The 19,335-nt window shown below is 30.4% G+C and overlaps 1 protein-coding gene across 1 annotated transcript in view; it reads right to left on the reverse strand.

Annotated features, from left to right (window-relative positions):
• LOC129964165 (receptor-type tyrosine-protein phosphatase mu-like) overlaps positions 1-12,632 on the reverse strand; it is a 51,576-nt gene extending 38,944 nt beyond the window's left edge. Inside the window, exons 1-2 of the mRNA XM_056078873.1 lie at positions 12,475-12,632; positions 5,173-5,279 (exon numbers count right to left, since the gene is read on the reverse strand). Of these exons, the coding sequence (XP_055934848.1) occupies positions 5,173-5,279; positions 12,475-12,535 (168 nt within the window). The 5' untranslated portion in view covers positions 12,536-12,632. The remainder of the gene's footprint in view (positions 1-5,172; positions 5,280-12,474) is intronic.
• Between the last annotated feature and the right edge of the window lie 6,703 nt (positions 12,633-19,335).

Below are 19,335 nucleotides of genomic sequence, written 5' to 3' on the forward strand. Positions count from 1 at the left end.
AATAATTATTTTGAGCACCTTTTTTTCGACCCAATGAAATCAAAATCTGCCATAAAACTTTTATGATAGCCATCAGATTAATACCGAATTTCATTTATTTCATTGCATTGTTAATTCGTTTACACATATGACAGACTGGCGACTAACCTTTTGATAGATATTGCTGAAAATTTGATGAAAATCTATTAATGCTCAAATTGTGAAATAAATTTCATTTATTTAAGTTGTTATATTTTATAATTATAGCGTTTATATGCATGTAAAAGTACAAACCGATAAACAGTCAGAGAATTTGGTTACAAATTTAATGCGGATCTATATTTCGGATGTTAAACCTAGGTACTGAATTTTAATTATTAACGTTTCATAATTATCGGACTCATTATTAACTGGACAAATGTTCTCTTCATTCAAAATTTGATAGAAATCCACAATTTCACCAAATTTCCTCCTTCTAGTCAAAATATTTTTGTGCTTATCGGATCCACAGATAATAATAAGATATGCGTTCTTTGGACTAAATGTCATCAAAATCTCGATGGAGTTTCCTGTACTTTCTCTTCGTATACGAAAAGATTATCCATTACGTAGACTGTGACAGTACTCCAATCTCTGTCACAATTAAATGACCATTTTCCATCATCTCATCCTTCATGATTTTCTACTCTGTTGCGGAATAAACGCTAGACCAATGAAGGAAGTCTTTTAAACGGAGCCGATTTGATTGTGAAGGAGAATATACTGCAATTTCATCCTTTCAGCTGGCAAAGATAATTTGATGCATAATTATTCACTTCATAAAATGACTTATTTATTGCTACAAGAAATAAAAATATATAATTGTTTCACGTTGAATTCCTCCGAATTTTGAATTTGAAAATCTACACCTTTTTACCATTCATTAGGTACTTTTAACAATGGAATTTTAAAAAATAAAGCGTCAAAATGACGCATCAACTTGAATGGTATTTGAAATCCGAGTACAAAAGGTAAAAGACAACTGAGTTTAATACATATAAATTTTCTGAATAATCAACATTTGTATTATGTATTTCTTTCATAAATGCCATATCTTAAAACTATGAATGAAAATTTTTGGTTCTAAGAACTTTCTTTGAACACTTCAAAAACAAAACGAATCAATTATTCGCTGTCTTTTTATCAAAAGTAAATTCATAATAGAAATTTTGCTCAAATCTCATCTTTGGGAGCATGGTTTTACATAATAGTTTTTACACATACAGTCGCTACGAGCCAAATTCAGGGTGCCACAGGAAAAAAAATTTGCTCTGCCAAAATATTTTAACTAAAATGAATTAGAAAAAACGCGAAAAGTTTTTTTTAACAGTGAATTATTGCACAGCTAAAAACAAAACCAAATAGCATCAATTCGTAAATTATAATAAAAAATTTAGACATGAAAGTAAAATTTGTCAAAAAAGAGTCCGCAAGCCAAACTCGGACATCTCACAATTAGGCAACAGATAATTGCAATGCTGGTTAAAAATTCTGCCATCTTTATAGTTAACGTTATAATTTGCTCAAGGGAATATCTCAATTGTGCTATTTCCATTTTCTTTATGAAGTAAATATTTTAATTAAAATATCAAGGCAAAGAGGCTACACAAGCTTTGAGTTTAAGAAAATTGGTTCTTAAGCATACTGAAGATATAAAGTTTATGCCAGAAATATCAAAGATTGTCCACAGAAGTCATTCAATGGTTCATGAAATCATAAAGTATTTCAAAACCAATAACCAGGTGTAAAATAAGCCTAAAACAACACCCAATAAGATTTCTAAAGAAGCGATATCTAATCAGAGTAAGAGCAAATCCGTTCCTTAGTGTAGCAAAGCTATCTATTATTGCTGAAAAAAATTAGGAAAAAAAGTTAGCCCAGCAACAATAAGAAATGTACACAAAATAAGGACTTAAATTGGCAAGGAAAATGCAAACAAGGATTTTTCAAAGTATTTCAAAACCAATAATCGGATGGGAAATAAGCCTAAGGCAACCTACGATAAGATTTTTCAAGAAGCTGATAATCGATATTTAATCAGAAATGTAAAGGCAAATTCGTTCCTTAGTGTACCAAACCTATCTATTATTGCAGAAAAGAAATTAGGAAAAGAAATTAGCCCATCAACAGTAAAAAAAAAAAAAAAATGCACTATAAGGCAGATTGCAATGGAAGAAAAGCCAAACAAAATCTTTTCACAAGTAAGCGAAATCAGACTAAAACTTAAATTCGCAAAGAACGTAAAAACAAGGATTTTTCCTATTGGAAAAATACGTCATTTACTGGTGACAGCAAATTCGACATTTTTTGATCCGATGGCAAGCCTTACGTCTGGAGAAAATCAAACGAGGAATTTCGCACAAATAATTTGAAAGCAACTGTGAAGCATGGTGGTGGACCAGTAATGATCAGGGGCTTGTTTTCAGCTACTGGAAACCTGCATTTAATTGAAGGGATAATGGATCAGAATGAATGCATCGACATTTTAAAGAAAAAATTTACAACAATATGTGCTGACACTTTCACTTGGCAGTAGCTTTCGATTTTATCAGGATAATGATTGGACACATAAAGCTTATTGAGCACGTTCCTGCTCTAACGTCATCCACCCCAAACCCCCCTATATAAATTCCATCGAAAATTTATTGGAATACTATTCACATCACATTTCACATTCACATCATTCCGTCTCCAGCCATGGAAGGAGACGGACGTTCTGATATCAGATGCTCTAGCAATCTCTCAACGAGCAGCTCAGGCAGACCTCGTAGTCTTATGGTAGTAGGATTCAAAGGTGATGATGATGATGAACGCTCTTCCCCCAGGGGAAGTAATCACTCATACAAACACACAGCACCATTGGGAACGGACAACATGTCAAGGACTGTTGCAAATCCCCGTACTAGTAGCTATAAGATCAACAAAGAATTACTCGATCATTTGGATTATCTTGATTCCATAAGGGCTAAGGAAAGGAAAAAAAGTAGTGGAAGGACGAAAATTATTGAAAACCACCAATGACAATTACCCCAACTTTGAAATTGATCTAGCTGTAAATGAAGATAAGCAAATGGAAGTTGATAACACATCCCAAGCCAAACACAAGATAGATGATGATAACACCGTAAAATTCCAACAAGTTAACCCAAAAAAGGCAGCAAAAATCAAGAAAACTGAGGAAATCATAGAAAGCATGGACACATCAAATAGATATGAAGTACTGAGCCATACCGAGGAAAACCAAGAAACAACCATCAATAGACCCGCTGCAATAAACCTGAAACTATCAAGCAAATATAATATTAATCTCCAAGAAATCCATAGAAAATTCCCACAAACTGAAAACAAGCTTATCAGAAACATGATGGCAATACACCCAGCAACTGAAGAAGAAAGATCCAAAATCATAGAAATACTAACAGATAAAAAAGAAGAATTTATTTTATCAGAAAATCAAGACGAAAGACTCTTAAAAGTTATCCTAAAAGGACTACCAATTAACGCAGATAAAGACGAAATCACAAAAGAATTAGAAGAAAGAAATTACGAAATCATCAGAATATCCCAACTTAGAAATTATAAGATGCAATCACTATATCCAATTTTCCTACTGGAAGTTAAGAAAACTAGAAGTGCCATCAACATATACAATGAAAAATCCCTCCTCCACCTAAAAATCAAGATAGAAAGCTACCAACGAAAATCAACTGCAACAATGTGTTACAACTGTGCAGGTTTTTACCACTCCGCTAGAAATTGCAGATCAACTCCCAAGTGCATCAAATGCGGTGGAAATCACGCAACAAGAAACTGCAACATCACCGAAAAAATCAAAGATACAGTGTGCGTAAATTGCAATGAAACTGGACACACAGCTGTCTGGAAAGGATGTTCCAAATTTCCTAAACTGACAACCAATGGAAGACCCTCCTACGCAGAAATGACTAAGAAAAATCATAGAAAACAAGATCCTCATCCCGTTCCCCCACCACGAAAACTGAATATGGAGCCCACTTTGACAGCAGCTGAAGAATTCCCTTCCCTCCTAGAAACCCTCCAACTACTAAAAGAACTTAGAGAATTATTAAAAGAATTCCCCAAATTAATAGAAGCAGCCACGCTCGCAAAGAAAACTGAAAATAAAGATGAAAAAAAGATGATAATCCTTAACGCTCTGATAGGCTAAGTCCCAACAAAAGTAAAGTTAATCCTCTGCAATAACCCAGCATTCTGATTGGTCACCTATCTACAATAGTTTATCCCGCACCGAGCTCCGAAAATCCACTGCATCACCCACTCCTACTCCCCTGACAACCTGCTTTCCTATTGGCCGAGACATCTCACCCACTCTCCCTCACCTGCAAAGACCAAATTTCGTTTGAAGTTCCAAGGCAGTTTCTCTCCTTCCACCGTAGAGTCAAGACCCATCACAGTTATCATGGCAATATACTAAATGTCATGTTTTCCACCAGTAATGTCATTAAGGGGATAGTCCTATTCCAAGGACGGGTGCCCCGATAAGCTACCATCGAGAGTCGAGACTTGGAATGCTATTGAAAAAATATATATTGAACTTAAATATATAACAACATTAAACTTAATTTTTGTGAAAAATTTGTGCAATCTATGCCTAAACATCTTAAAATGGTTATAAAATCAAGGATTTGCATACAAAATAATAATTTATTTGAAATGTTAACTGGTTTTCAAAATCTCTTTATCCGTCCGAGTCTGTCTTACGATTATTTGTTGTTTTGTTTTGTTTTTTGCCATAATTTCTGATTAAAATAGAATTAGTTTATAATTTTTGCTATTTTTTACAACTGTTATAAATATACAAATATACCATTGAAAATTCATTTTACTATGATTCTTATCATTTTTAGTTTAGAAATTTTGACTGTATTAGTATCTTTTCTTTGATGTCTGAGTTTAGCTTGGAGCGACTGTAAGAGAAGTCTTGAAAGATTTTCATTGGTCTTTTAATGAAGCAATATTCTATCTAATTTCGGATAAACCTCATAAACTCGAAGCAGAATCAGATAACGAAGACGACACCAGATGCTGATGCTCCTCCACTAATGAATCTAAAAAAATCCAATGTAGTATAATTTTTCCATGAAAAAGCACTATGAGCATTGTGTATGATCTTACCAGAAATTCAGAGAAGAGGATTGCTTTGCCTGCTTCCGTGTTCACGTAATAATCAAGCTTCTCAACACGAAGTTCTCTGCTAGGAGGCGGGGGTTCTACAACAGCATCTAAAACGAAGACAAAACGTTCGAGACAATGAAAAATCTTGATTTTTTTTAATTATTTTAAAATAATTAATCTAGAAATTCTTTACGTTTTTAATAAGATTCGAATAACAATAAATATGTACAAAAAGGATGCGTCAGCGTAATGATTGGGAAGTCTCTATGTGAAGAGGTTAAATTACCAACAACTAACTAACCAAACATTCTCTGGAATCATTCTTACTGTTAGTTTAAGATTAATTTTTTGGCAATCTACTTAAGAAATTCAACTATAACTGAAAAATCTGGTTAAATTCTCACTTTTATAGTCATTAATTTATTTCTATGAATTGTTTTCGATATTCCAAATTCACTTATTGGGTAGGAACTTTCGCATACCATCATACATCTGACAAGCACATCGAATTGGTGAATTTTTTCATTTTAAGTATGCGACTGAGTGAAAGTATTAAGTAATTTAAAATGCAAAAATCACTTAGAAACATATCAAATACCCTTATATGGTTATAGAAATTTAAATAGCCATAAATTTCCCCAAATAGGATGTCTCATCTGATCGGAAAGTTAAGTAAATTCGTTGGTCAAAGAGTTAATAAGAATTGTGACATAAATTATTAAATTATTATTCTTCGCTTTGAAAAATATTCAATATTAAAATATTACTTGAAATGGATTATATATATTTGGATAGCAAACAGACTTTAGAAGTATATCTTTCGCTGACCATTTAATTGAATTATTTTATAAAATTTGGAGCAAGTCTAAATTCTACAAATATATTAGGCTCACTACGTAATCTGTACATTGGATTATACAATTTCCCATACAAACTCCACAGATCTAATAAATCGTACAACAGAACACTTGAAATCTAATTTTAAAAAAATTGAAAATTTCCATAACGGAATTTTTCAGCAATCTTCAACATTTTGCGAAATCAGCTACATTCCTAAATGCGTATTTTAGAAATGCGGACATTACATGCGTATCGCTTATGCACGCCTGTATTCATTTTTTGACAGATGAGTCGAGTTTAAACGCCATTTATTCACAGATCTGCCATTTACTTTTAGAATTAGTGGCGAATTGTAGCATTTTGCAGTTTAAACACAGCACATTATGAGGCTTCTCTTTTAATGGTATGGTTGATCGTGCTTCAAATTTCAACACATCTTAAGTTTAATCATCATACTAATGATTTACTTCAAGTTGATTTCATACTGCATCAAACTTATATCGAAGTCACACATTGAAAACTTTGTCTTCATCCCAATGTTTGTGCATATATTTCTCGTAAAGCAACATTTTTTAGAACGCAGATGGAAGAACAAAACCTTATCTTGCTAATTTCTCATTTAATTGGTATTCCTTATCCGAATTACACCAGGATTTAATTCGCATAAGGAATTAAATTAATTAAATCAAAGTTCCGGTTAAATGTAATGAAATATTGTTATAGAATTCTCGTATAAAATAAATATGAAATATAAACTGGTAATACGAATTAGAAGCAGGAAATATGAAAGCAACATATTGTTTTCATCTTTGCATTAGCCTCAAAAGCAAGAGGTTATCATCTTTAAGATTTTGATGCGAAATTTGCATCAGATGTGAGGCTTTAAGAACTATAAAAAACGAGTGAACTTTTATTTTTCTTTCTTTCTATTAACAAAATTATTAGGTTCCTTTTATTGCCTTTTTATGTAAGTACCGGATTATTGACTTTTTTAAAATCCATAGTATTGATCTATTTTCTATTCTATTACAAAGTAGAAAATTATAATGAGTGATTACATTTTTATAGATTATTTTTTTATAATTGCAATTCCTGTAAATGCTTACATTTTCTGTAAATATTCTGATTTTATTAAAATCCCCATGTCATGCCCATCAAACGTCTTAATGAATTTGAGCATCTTATGATAGAATAACTTTTAGCTTATTAAAGCTGTATCTAAGAATTCCAGCTTTTGTATCCAAAGAAAACACCTAATTAAATAATTAAAGATCAACAATAGAAACAAAAATTGCAAAGTAGGGTGCTTTCAAAATAAGATTTTGTAAACAAATTTCCACGTCTACAAATTTATAAATTAAATTATTCAATAAATAAATAAAATTTTATTTTTTCAATTCTATGAATAAAATAAATAACTAAACAAATGTATGCTCAACATTTCTCAAGTATATATTATTGCATAATTGAACAGATTGGTAGTATAAACTGTATTATTGCATTTCAAATAAAATACTGCACTTTTCAAATTGTAATACAATATATAACATTCTTTGATATAGCATTCTATGTTATAATTTTAAAAAATAAAATCTGCACTACTTTAATATTAGATATCTATGTATAGCTCACTTCCTAACTGATCTTCGATGCCTTCGTTAACTTAAATTTATATTAAGAATTTCTTACTCATTGTATGAGTAGGAATAATTTTGAATTGTTTTGAATGTTCATACAATGTTGCAAAATTTAATTCACTGCAGCCTTAATCTTACTTTTATTTTTAACGCATTTAAAAATATAATTGAATAAATTTCTAATAAAAAAATTAAAATCTATATAATGAATTCTTAGATGCCCATGGGTACAGCCGAACTAATCCTCGAATAAGAGTCGTTGGAAAAAGATATGTAAGCCCTTTAGGATGAGAAACGAACATCAGTATATATATATATATATATATATATATATATATATATATATATATATATATATATATATATATATATATATATATATATATATATATATATATATATATATATATATATATATATATATATATATATATATATATATATAAGTAACCAATCTAAAGTAAGAAGTAGTTTGAAAACGAAACAAAACAGTTTCGAAATCGTAACAAAATTTATTACCTATTCAAACTAAAATCAAAAAAGAACTTCATAGTATTTAGAGAGCGCAACTGCAGCTACTTCTAAAATACAGATGAATTGATACAAAAGTATTAAAATCAAGTTAATAGGAAAATCAAAAAACCAAATAAAAATTAAACCAAAAAAAAATATAAAAGAATCCGGCCTGAAGACTTTTTTAAGGGTCACCCTCAGGCAGGGATTCAAAGAAAGCTATTTTTTCTGTGAAGGAAATGCAGACATTTGTCTAATAATGATTCCTCGTGCCCGAAAATCCCCTGAAATTAGACCCAAGAGGTATACCATTTTAACAGGAAGGAAAACACAAAACAACAAATTAGAAGAAAATAACCACTACTAAGTAAAAATACAATAACAAAAATAACAATAAAAACAAAAAATACCATAAAATAGCACTAAAGGAAAAACGAAAAGGTAAGTACATACCATCTGCAGTCAAGGAAATTTTAAGCTATCGATTGTGATTCTCGCTTTTTAAAAACACTAACGGTAAATTATGTAAAAAATTATAGGCTCCCAGTGCCTACCCAGCGCCTATAGGCTACCTAATTTACCGTTAGCTTTTTTACCTTTAGGGTTATTTTCTTCTAATTTGTTGTTTTGTATTTTCCTTCCTGTTAAAATGGTATATCTCTTGGGCCTAATTTCAGGGGATTTTCGGGTCACGAGGAATCATTATTAGACAAATGTCTGCATTTCCTTCACAGAAAAAATCCCTTTCTTTGAATCCCTGCCTGAGGGTGACCCTTGAAAAAGTCATCAGGCCGGATGCTTTTTTAAATTTTTTTGGTTTAATTTTTATTTGGTTTTTTGATTTTCCTATTAACTTGATTTTACTTGATTTTAATACTTTTGTGTATATATAATACTTTTTTACTTTTTTACTTTTATACTTATACTTTTTTACTTTTATATTTTAATACTTTTGTGTATACATATATTGTATATATATATATATATATATATATATATATATATATATATATATATATATATATATATATATATATATATATATATATATATATATATATATATATTGTATAGTATAGTATATATAGTATTTTATGTGAAGCAGAATGCAGGTGCAACAAGCAATGAAGAGACTTTCTTTCTTTTTTTTTTGACATCGTTTTATTTTATCCCGGAGAGGCACGCATTATGTACAAGCAGGAGTAACGAGCACACACACAACATAAAACGACACAGAGCGAATGATGGAAAGCTCATGAACATTTTATCCCTGGTCTTATATAACATGAGATATTGATAGGGAAAATATTTTTCCACAGCGCTTATATACAAGGAGATTTCGATAGCGATTTTCGCTACACGCACCGACCAGGCAAGGGAAACACAGGGATCTTTTAAAAAAGAATTTGTTAAGTCAGCGGTATTTTATCCCTTCTCTCGGAGTGTGGAAACGTGAGGCTTTTAGCCGATTCAGCAATTTTACAAAGCTTCTGTTGAATTAATTAGATAAGAAAAGTGGAATGGGATTAGGAAATAAGAGAATATTCTAGAATGAAATTGGGCTAAATTGAGCTAAATATTAGGAAATTAATGAAATTTAAATTAAACTTTTAAAATATCATTACACACACACACACAGATATATATATATATATATATATATATATATATATATATATATATATATATATATATATATATATATGGTATAGTGAGAACAAAATGGTGATTTGTTCTCTCTAATGTTTTTGAACAGTCTAATAAATATGAATAAATAGATACAAAATAAATTTGAAAATAAAAATCAATTAATTATAAATATATATTTTTTTAGCTCTACGATGACTATTTAAGAATAGGCTGCTTATTTTAAAGAGTGGTCAGATAACAAGATCAAAGATTTAATCAGCATTCCAACACGGTACATTTGACCGATGATAGCAAATTTAACTTGCACTACGATGTGAAATATCAGGCGGAATCTCCAACAAGTGACTCTCCTAACTTGTAGCCGAGACTTTACCACTGACTCCAGTAATTAATTATTGTTCTAATAACATGACATGCATTATTAGTAATAATAAGTGATTCTTTGTGCATATGACTCTCTTGTCATTGTCTCACAACACGATGAAAGAAGTCTACCGTGAGCAATTCCTCCCGTAGACAGAATTCGCACGAAATTTGTACGGATTTTTAATTCTGATGTACAGTCATACTAAATTCCACCCATTTAATTTTTGAATGATTTTATTCGTTTATATATGGGTAAGCAAACAGGAAAATAGACCTAGCTCATTAAAATCGCCGCATTGGTTGACGATTACAATTTTTTCCCTTCAATATACAAACACTCCAAGACAAACTCGGACAAAGAAAGTATATTAATACAGCCAAAATTTGTAAACTAAAAGTGAATAAGAAACTTAGTTAAATGAATTTACAATAGCATATTTTTTGCAATTAGAAAAATACATAACAAAAATTATAGATTAATTCATTTTAACCAGAAATGATGGCAAAAAGCAAAACAAAACAAAAATGCACAAATCTTGGACGGATAAGTAGATTTTAAAAACTAGCTAATATTACAAATGAATTATTATTTTTTATGTAAGTCCTTGTTTTTTATTGCATAAATTTTTCACAAAAATTAAGTTAAATATTTTCTTGTTCCTACAACAAAACTCTTTTCAATTCATTTTTACAGGAAATAACGTGTTTCTTAAAGTTTTTTCTTAAAGTTCTTTTTTTTTTTCTTAAAGTTTCCAATAAATTTTCGATCGAATTTTATATCGGGGATTTTGGAGTGGAGTGTCCATGACGTTAGGACTGTTATTTAGAAGCCAGGAACGTGCTCGATAAGCTTTATGTGTCCGATCATTATCCTGATAAAATCGCCATTTGCTGCCAAGTGAAAATTTTAGCACACATTGTTGTAAATTTTTCTTTAAAATGTCGAGATATTCATTCTGATCCATTCTCCCTTCAATTAAATGCAGGTTTCCAGTAGCTGAAAACAAGCCCCTGATCATTACTGATCCACCATCATGCTTCACAGTTGCTTTCAAATTTTTTGTGCGAAATTCCTCGTTTGATTTTCTCCAGACGTAAGGCTTGCCATCGGATCAAAAAATGTCGAATTTGCTGTCACCAGTAAATGACGTATTTTTCCAATAGGAAAAATCCTTGTTTTCACGTTCTTTGCGAATTTAAGTTTTAGTCTGATTTCGCTTACTTGTGAAAAGATTTTGTTTGGCTTTTCTTCCATTGCAATCTGCCTTATAGTGCATTTTTTTTTTTTTTTACTGTTGATGGGCTAATTTCTTTTCCTAATTTCTTTTCTGCAATAATAGATAGGTTTGGTACACTAAGGAACGAATTTGCCTTTACATTTCTGATTAAATATCGATTATCAGCTTCTTGAAAAATCTTATCGTAGGTTGCCTTAGGCTTATTTCCCATCCGATTATTGGTTTTGAAATACTTTGAAAAATCCTTGTTTGCATTTTCCTTGCCAATTTAAGTCCTTATTTTGTATATTTAAGTCATAGTATGATTTCTCCTTAGAGTCAGTGACCTGCCTTACGGTGTACATTTCTTATTGTTGCTGGGCTAACTTTTTTTCCTAATTTTTTTCAGCAATAATAGATAGCTTTGCTACACTAAGGAACGGATTTGCTCTTACTCTGATTAGATATCGCTTCTTTAGAAATCTTATTGGGTGTTGTTTTAGGCTTATTTTACACCTGGTTATTGGTTTTGAAATACTTTATGATTTCATGAACCATTGAATGACTTCTGTGGACAATCTTTGTTATTTCTGATACATACTTTTCATCTTCAGCATGCTTAATAATCAATTTTCTTAATTCAATGCTCGTTTGGCCTCTGCCTTGATATTTTAATTAAATTAATATTTATTTCCATAGTAAAAGAAAATAACACAGTTGAGAAATTCACCTGAACAATATAACGTTAACCATGAAAATGGCAGTAATTTTTACTCAGAGCTCCAATTATTTGGTGCTTAATCGTGAGATATCCGAGTTTGGCTTACGGATTCATTTTCAGAAATTTTACTTTTATGTCTAAATTTTAATTATAATTTATCAATTGGCGCTATTCGGTTTTGTTTTTAGCTGTACAATAAATTCACTGTTAAAAAAAAAACTTTCGCGTTTTTTCTAATTCATTTTAGTTAAAATATTTTGGCAAAGCAAGTTTTTTTCCTATGGTGTCTGAATTTGGCTTGTAGCGACTGTATTTCATTTAAGTGAAAGTAAGAATCATTTCCATGGAAAAAACTCACCTATATCAGCAAAGCACACAGCAGCCAGCAAATAAACGCATATTGCTAACAAAATGTCCATTTTCGACACTTCTGGGGCAGAGGAGTGGACCGACAAAACAGCTGAAGATGAGACGAACGTGCATCCTTTTCAACAAGCCCTTCACCACACCCCCGCGGAATGCGTGATGTCAAACTTCCTCATTCGCAGATGGACGCCAAGAGAAAGGGGGGAAAAACGATGAAATTTTTGACAGAAGAGAGGAAGCTCACACAATGCGAATCGGTCTCGAACGCTTTCGAATGCCCTTGGGAAAAAAAATGTCAGTTTCCTCATTCTAAAAATCAGTTAACGAAAAATCAGACACCAATCGTTCCTTAAAAGTGCTTTCTGAAAGAAACGTGAGAGATCTTACTTCATAATTAAGACGGATTGTGTCTCTGTTCAGACAAGGTTCGGCTTACAACACCAGGAAGATATTTAAGAGAAAGCAAACATTCCTTGGATTGTGAAAACTGAGATTTATTTAATGAAGGAATGCATCATGTTGTTTTGTAAGCCAGTATTCATTTAGGATAACCATATGGCTAGACATACTGTTTCTATGCGTATCAAAGTTTGATTTAAATCTTCATTGAAAATGCTGACGCTGATTTTGAAATAAAACAAATTTCAATTCTTTATCAAGTTCTAAATGTTTCTGAAAATTTTAAACTTTAGGATTCTATTAGTCTCACTTACTAAACGAATACACTAAAAACACAAGCAGATAAAAATAGTATTCAAGAGAGAAATGATACCCGAAAGGCAATCGATGTCAAGGGCTGTCTTGCAAATTATAGTAATTATAATTTTGCACTATAATATTTAGAAAGTGTTAAAAAAATTTGCATTTTTATATCATTTTGTTTAAAATTTCTTTTAAATTTATATTTAAAAAATTTATGCGCCAGAAATACTGAAACAAGGTCTTTTGAAGATGACCCGCAACAAATATTTCGGAATTTCTGCCTATCGTCATATCTGTCACTTAAAAATTTCTTATATAGAAATTAAATTAAAAATGAATAGAAAAAATATGTGGTTTAGGAAGTTGGGGAAGGGACAAAATCCGGCCCTGATGATGATGACTTGAACGATATTAAAAAAGATGCAAGATTTTTCCAGAACCAACAAGTGATGAAAATTTTTGATTGTATATCAGGTATAAGTGCATCGCGAAGGTATTTTGCTCTTGGTATTTTAATTAATTTTTGATACTAAACTTGTAAACTATCTCTTACAATTCCTCTAATAAAGAAGATTTTTTTTATGTATGGCACGAAGGTAAATAACCAAGTAATATTTTCTAAAGCTTATTTTTGTATACAAAATAACGACCAAAATTCAATCCTCTCAAATATTTTAGATTTTGTTAAATCTGAACTCTCGATTCACATGAATTAAAAATTATTGGTTGGAATAAGCACTTTTTAAGAATTGCTTTGCTGTTTCTGATCCTATAAGTTTTTCACGTCTGTGAATGCGACAGCGGAAATGTAACAAACTGGAGTGATGAATTTAGTACGTGACCTTCACTGCAAAATTCGAATTAAAAGTTTCGGTCATGATCACACTTTTTCAAGGAAGTTCCTTACTACAATTATTAGAAAACATTATTGGGCAGTTTCAAATGCAGAACAAGCTAATTCCATGACAACGTTAAATTTCAATGATGACATTCATCAAAGACATGAACGAAAAAAATTTTGATTGAAAATTCGTCCTCCTCTCGTGAAAAATTCATTTCAACTCTTTCAATGCTATTTGTAAAAATCTAAAATTGGATTGTAAATATATATTTTTTATTTTAATCTATATAGAGCAGAAAAGAAAACTTGACTTGGTAAAATAAAACTTATTTAACAAAATGATGTACATACTACAACATTTGGCAAGCGGCTCTTATCGCTTGTAAAAGGAAATAGAAAAAATTTTGCACCCTATCTAAAATGTATAAAGCCACATGATTTTCTAGTGTTGAAATAGTTTTGAAAATTTTGTGGATTCTGTTCAAAACGAACTTATTTGCAGAAAACTCATTTTACGTCTTGAAAAAAGTGATTTTTTTTGAAGAAGTTCAAGTCAAAAGACAAATTAAATAGCATGGCTTAACTGTATCTGGAGCAATAATAATTAAATGGCACTGACATATATAAAATAATTAGAAATAATGTATTAGTTAATAAACTAATAAAAGTTTTTCTAATTTTATTTTTATATTAATTTTCGAAGCATTGCGCCTTCATTCTGCATGATTTTAAGCATAAATATTTAGCATCCCTTTCAATAAAGTATTTCAGAAGCTGAAAAGCAATTTTTGCATTGATTATAACTAATAAATTATTCTAAATTAATTAAAGTATCATGTTATTTATGACGTTAAATGGTCAATGCCATTCAATGGTCATGTTCTATTCAAATAGTTCTTTGAAAAAAAATGTTAAAGGAAATATTTTAGACATCTGTAAATGTATCATGTTGAGTTGAGACAAGTAATCTAGTTTCACTTTCTTTATTGTGATAATCTGAGAAAATTTCAGAATGATCCGAATTTGGCTTCAATATTCGGTTTTCTTTATGAAATTACTTTTTCTAAACACTTATGCATACAAAATTTCACGCCTTTAAATTAAATAATCATCTCTAATTATGTAATTTTATGCCTCTATAACTTCTAAATGAATACAAATGGGAGAAATAAAATGATTTATAATAGATTATGACACGTTAAGAAGAAAAAAGTAAAACATGTATCAATTATACTGCCTGCGTACTACTGGTAAAACTTAAATTCTTGCTTTTGTGGTTGGTACTTTATCTTAATTCAGTATTTAGAATTAATTATTATTTTTATCTTAATTTGTCGTTGATTATAATAATTATTTGTTAAAAAATTACAATCAAAGTTATTTCGCTAAAGAAAAGCTTTCATTTTACACAATGTTTAATAAGCTATTTCGGTGATACTTAATAGAAATAGTTTTATACGAATTTGGGATATAAATTTCATAATTCCAATTACTGATTTCAAAATATATTAATTATTAACTCAGATCAATTAAACAATTAAGTGATTAAAATAAAACAATAAAGAAATTATAAAATGAGGTTGTTGTTAGTAGAAATAGTTATCATGAATTTAAAAAATGCCAAATTAATTTTAAAAATTATGTCTTAGGGATCGAAATTTCTAAGTTAATATATGTGATTCTTTTAAAGGGAACTTTAGCGCCACCGACGTGCCCCTGCCACAACCACCACCCCCGCTTCCAACTGAAAGTACACAATTTTGCTACTGCAATTCATTTAATCCAGAGGTTGCAACGATGAGGATTCAATTTTCAATAAATATAATGTATAAAATAGCATACTACTTTATATTTTTAATGGATTTTTTTATCCATCTTTTCATATTTAAAAACCTTGGAAGAGGGAAATTGGAAATATCGCTTGAAAATTATTACAATTTTCTGAAAACAGCTTTTAAATTAACGGCTGTACGCATGTCAATTTTTGTTCATTTTCCATATTTGTTTCTAGTTAATAAGCATCTTATTTGATTCTGAGAAAATAATTTTAACAATACCTTTTAAAATTTCCTATTAAGTTCAGCGTCTGATAATTTTTATCTGCCTTTTCATTAGAGTGTTTGTGAATTTTAAACTCTGTTTCTTTTTTTAATAAAACAATCTGTTTTTCTTGTACAGTAGAAATTCAACTTCAAATATCGCACTCATATCCCAAAATGTGTGCTTCAACAATGATAACTTATTGAAAGTTCCCAAAGTATATTTTGAACATTACAAGACATTCCCTCACTTCAGATGAGCAGACACTCTCTTCTGACATCTAATTTAATGTTGGCAAAGATTCTTGTTTCATTTTTTGTAGCAATCCAACATTCCACCGACGAAAATACCTATCGCCCTGATATGCTGAGAAAAAATTCCAGTATTTGCAATGTTATAAATATCTTTTTTTCGGTATTTGAAAATACAATTTTTTTGCATAAGAATTTTTCGGAACTGAATTAAATGGTCCTTAGTAATCCAACAACTTTCACAAGACAGAAGCAAAAAAAAAAAAAAAAAAAATGGATTGACGATAATGAATTAGGCTAATAAATAACACTCAAAAACCAATTCTCAACCTCCATGGATGGGTTGGAAATGGAAAATATACCTTTCGTTAGTTGTCACATCAAAAGGAGCAACATTTATTTTTCAGGTGTCTTAAATAAAATTGGCTTTTTCTTTAAAATCATTTTATTTTAAGGAATGCTTTCAAACGGCAGGAAAATGGGTTATTATTAAAATATATTAATATGGGAAGTTTATCTTCATCGGACTTATTGATTCCATTGTCCATAGTCATATAATTCTTAATCCTTATAAAGTCCATTTCTCTCAGGAGCTGTTCAATGGCAAGTATTTGGGTTGCAGTTCCGTGCAGGAATAGAAGTCGAAACAGGTTCTCCATGGCATATTCTGTGGATAGATGCAGTTCATTTTCGCTTAATTGGTCAAATGAATATTCACAACCGCTGCCTCGAGGCTACAGAAAATCCACATGCTGTTCATTAAGTGCATGCATTCTGCAAAGTTCATGGTTATGGTGCATCACTAGCCCTTATTAATTTTGAACAGATGACTCATACAGAATTTAAGACATGCTCCCTCACTGGCCAACGGTTTCATGATAGATTGAGAACTCTTTTGTTCCTCGACCTGCAACAATATAAATGCCAACAGGAAACGATTTTTAAGTAGGACGATGCAACTCCTTGTATTTTTTTTTTTTTTTTTTTGGTAAACTCCCATTGAGTGGAACAATTTTTTACCGTAGTAATCAGCCGTTGTTTTCATACAGATTATCCTTCAAACTCACTTGATCTCAATGTTTGCTACTTAAGTGGAGATTTTTAAAGAAGCGTTTATTGGAGAGCGAATCACGATTTTAACGTATTTGAAAGATCGTGTTATTTGGCATCTTCGTGGGAATAACGCGGCTTTTCTAAATTGCGCCATAAATGTGCATCTGTATGAGAATTGTGGGGAAGCACAACATTCATACAGAGCAACTGCAGAGGTTTTATGCAATTCCAGAGCGCCACCTATCAATAATTTGTGTACTAATTTTTTTATTTAATAAATCTCGGGCGCATGATCTCAAGTGTCTGTGGTTGAAATTTCCTGCCATTCTGATCGATAGAACGCCAATCACAGCTTCCTAAGCATGGATAATTTAACTATAACAATCCTGTATATTATTTATTTCTCTTTCTACGTGAATGAACTCTTAATGGGCATAATTTATGGAATATTCTTCTTTGTAATGGAATTTTTACTCACTTTTTGATGCGATAGAATTGTGTTACTGTACATATGTTGATATTCTTTATGAATATACACAATTTTAATTTTTTTTTCGGAATTTACTTATCAATTGATTTATCAGTTATTATTTTAATTCCTTTCTAGTGGCATCATTTCATAGTGGATTTGAGAAAAAAAAAAGTTTCATTTTTTAGATTCCATAACGTATATAATAATAATTAAGAACTAAAAAAACAATTAATTTGAAAAACATCTTATTTATTTGTTCAATAATAAATGCGTTTTTTTAAATTAGTAAATTTATTTTAAGTTCTGAATAAAATATTCAGATACAATCGAAAATTTCTTCCAGTTGAGCTAAAATATTCGATCACTCGATTTTATTATATATATATGGATAATGGATATCCTGATAGATATCTAAAAGCCCAAAGCAAATTTTTGTTTCAAATAAGATATCTATGACTCTGTATCAATCAATGCTCGAATGTCTATTTCTCAAATTTCGTTTCCCTGGTTGCGTCACAGTAATTTGTGGCTATCGAAAGTTATCAGATTGTCATAACAGAGACTTATATTTTAAGAGGAATGAAGATAATTTAAGATAATAATTGTGCAGGTTGAAATGAGAATTCAACGTCAATAAAAATATTCATTATAGATGAGGAGTTTTCAAAGATTCGAACAAGGATTGTAAGATGTTTCTTCCAAGAATTGATACGACTGGCCGGGAAGTCGGAAGACTAAAAGAAATTCATTACGAATCTGAGATGATTTTGTGAAAATAATTAAACAAGACGGTCTAATTTTTAAATCCTTATGTAAAATTTTACATTCCAGATATTATCAAAATTAATGATTTTTATAATTTGTACTGAAACGAAAGATTGAAGAACGAAACGGGTGGAGATAAGCGCAGTGCGAATCATTAGATATACATATCTCGAGGCACAAGGAAGTTTCCCTTACCTTTTCTCAACTAGAAAAGTTGATTTTTTTTTCAAATTTTATATTTGTATTATCCATTATTCCTGTGTTCCACCCTCTTTCACTGGTTTTGTTTGCATGAAGTATAGCATATATCTTTTTAAAGCGTACTTTTTCGGCCTTCTTATTTTTAACCCTTTAATAGGTTACAGAATCTTCATTTCTAATTAATTAATAATCTAAAAAATTTTGGATATATGGCATTTGAAGTCTCACTGTTTGGCACATATGTAATAATTGTTTAGAGTTCCCATTTAGAACAGGCAACATAAAAATTATTGTAAGTAATTGTAAAATTATTCTAAGTAAGAAGTAATAAAGCCAATTTTGAAGGATTGGCTGTCTTTATAAGTTGAAAAATGTTATTAAGCATTACTGTGAAGGAAAAAAGAAAGATCAAGCTTTTGTTAGTCATTTAATATAAGAGAATTACTTTCCTTTAGTATTTTACCTGCAAAGATAGTTCAATGAATTATGATGGGCACAAGTTTTGAAGATGAATCATTTTATTAAATA

The sequence above is a fragment of the Argiope bruennichi genome, chromosome 3 (assembly GCF_947563725.1).
Source record: "Argiope bruennichi chromosome 3, qqArgBrue1.1, whole genome shotgun sequence".
NCBI lineage: Eukaryota > Metazoa > Arthropoda > Arachnida > Araneae > Araneidae > Argiope > Argiope bruennichi.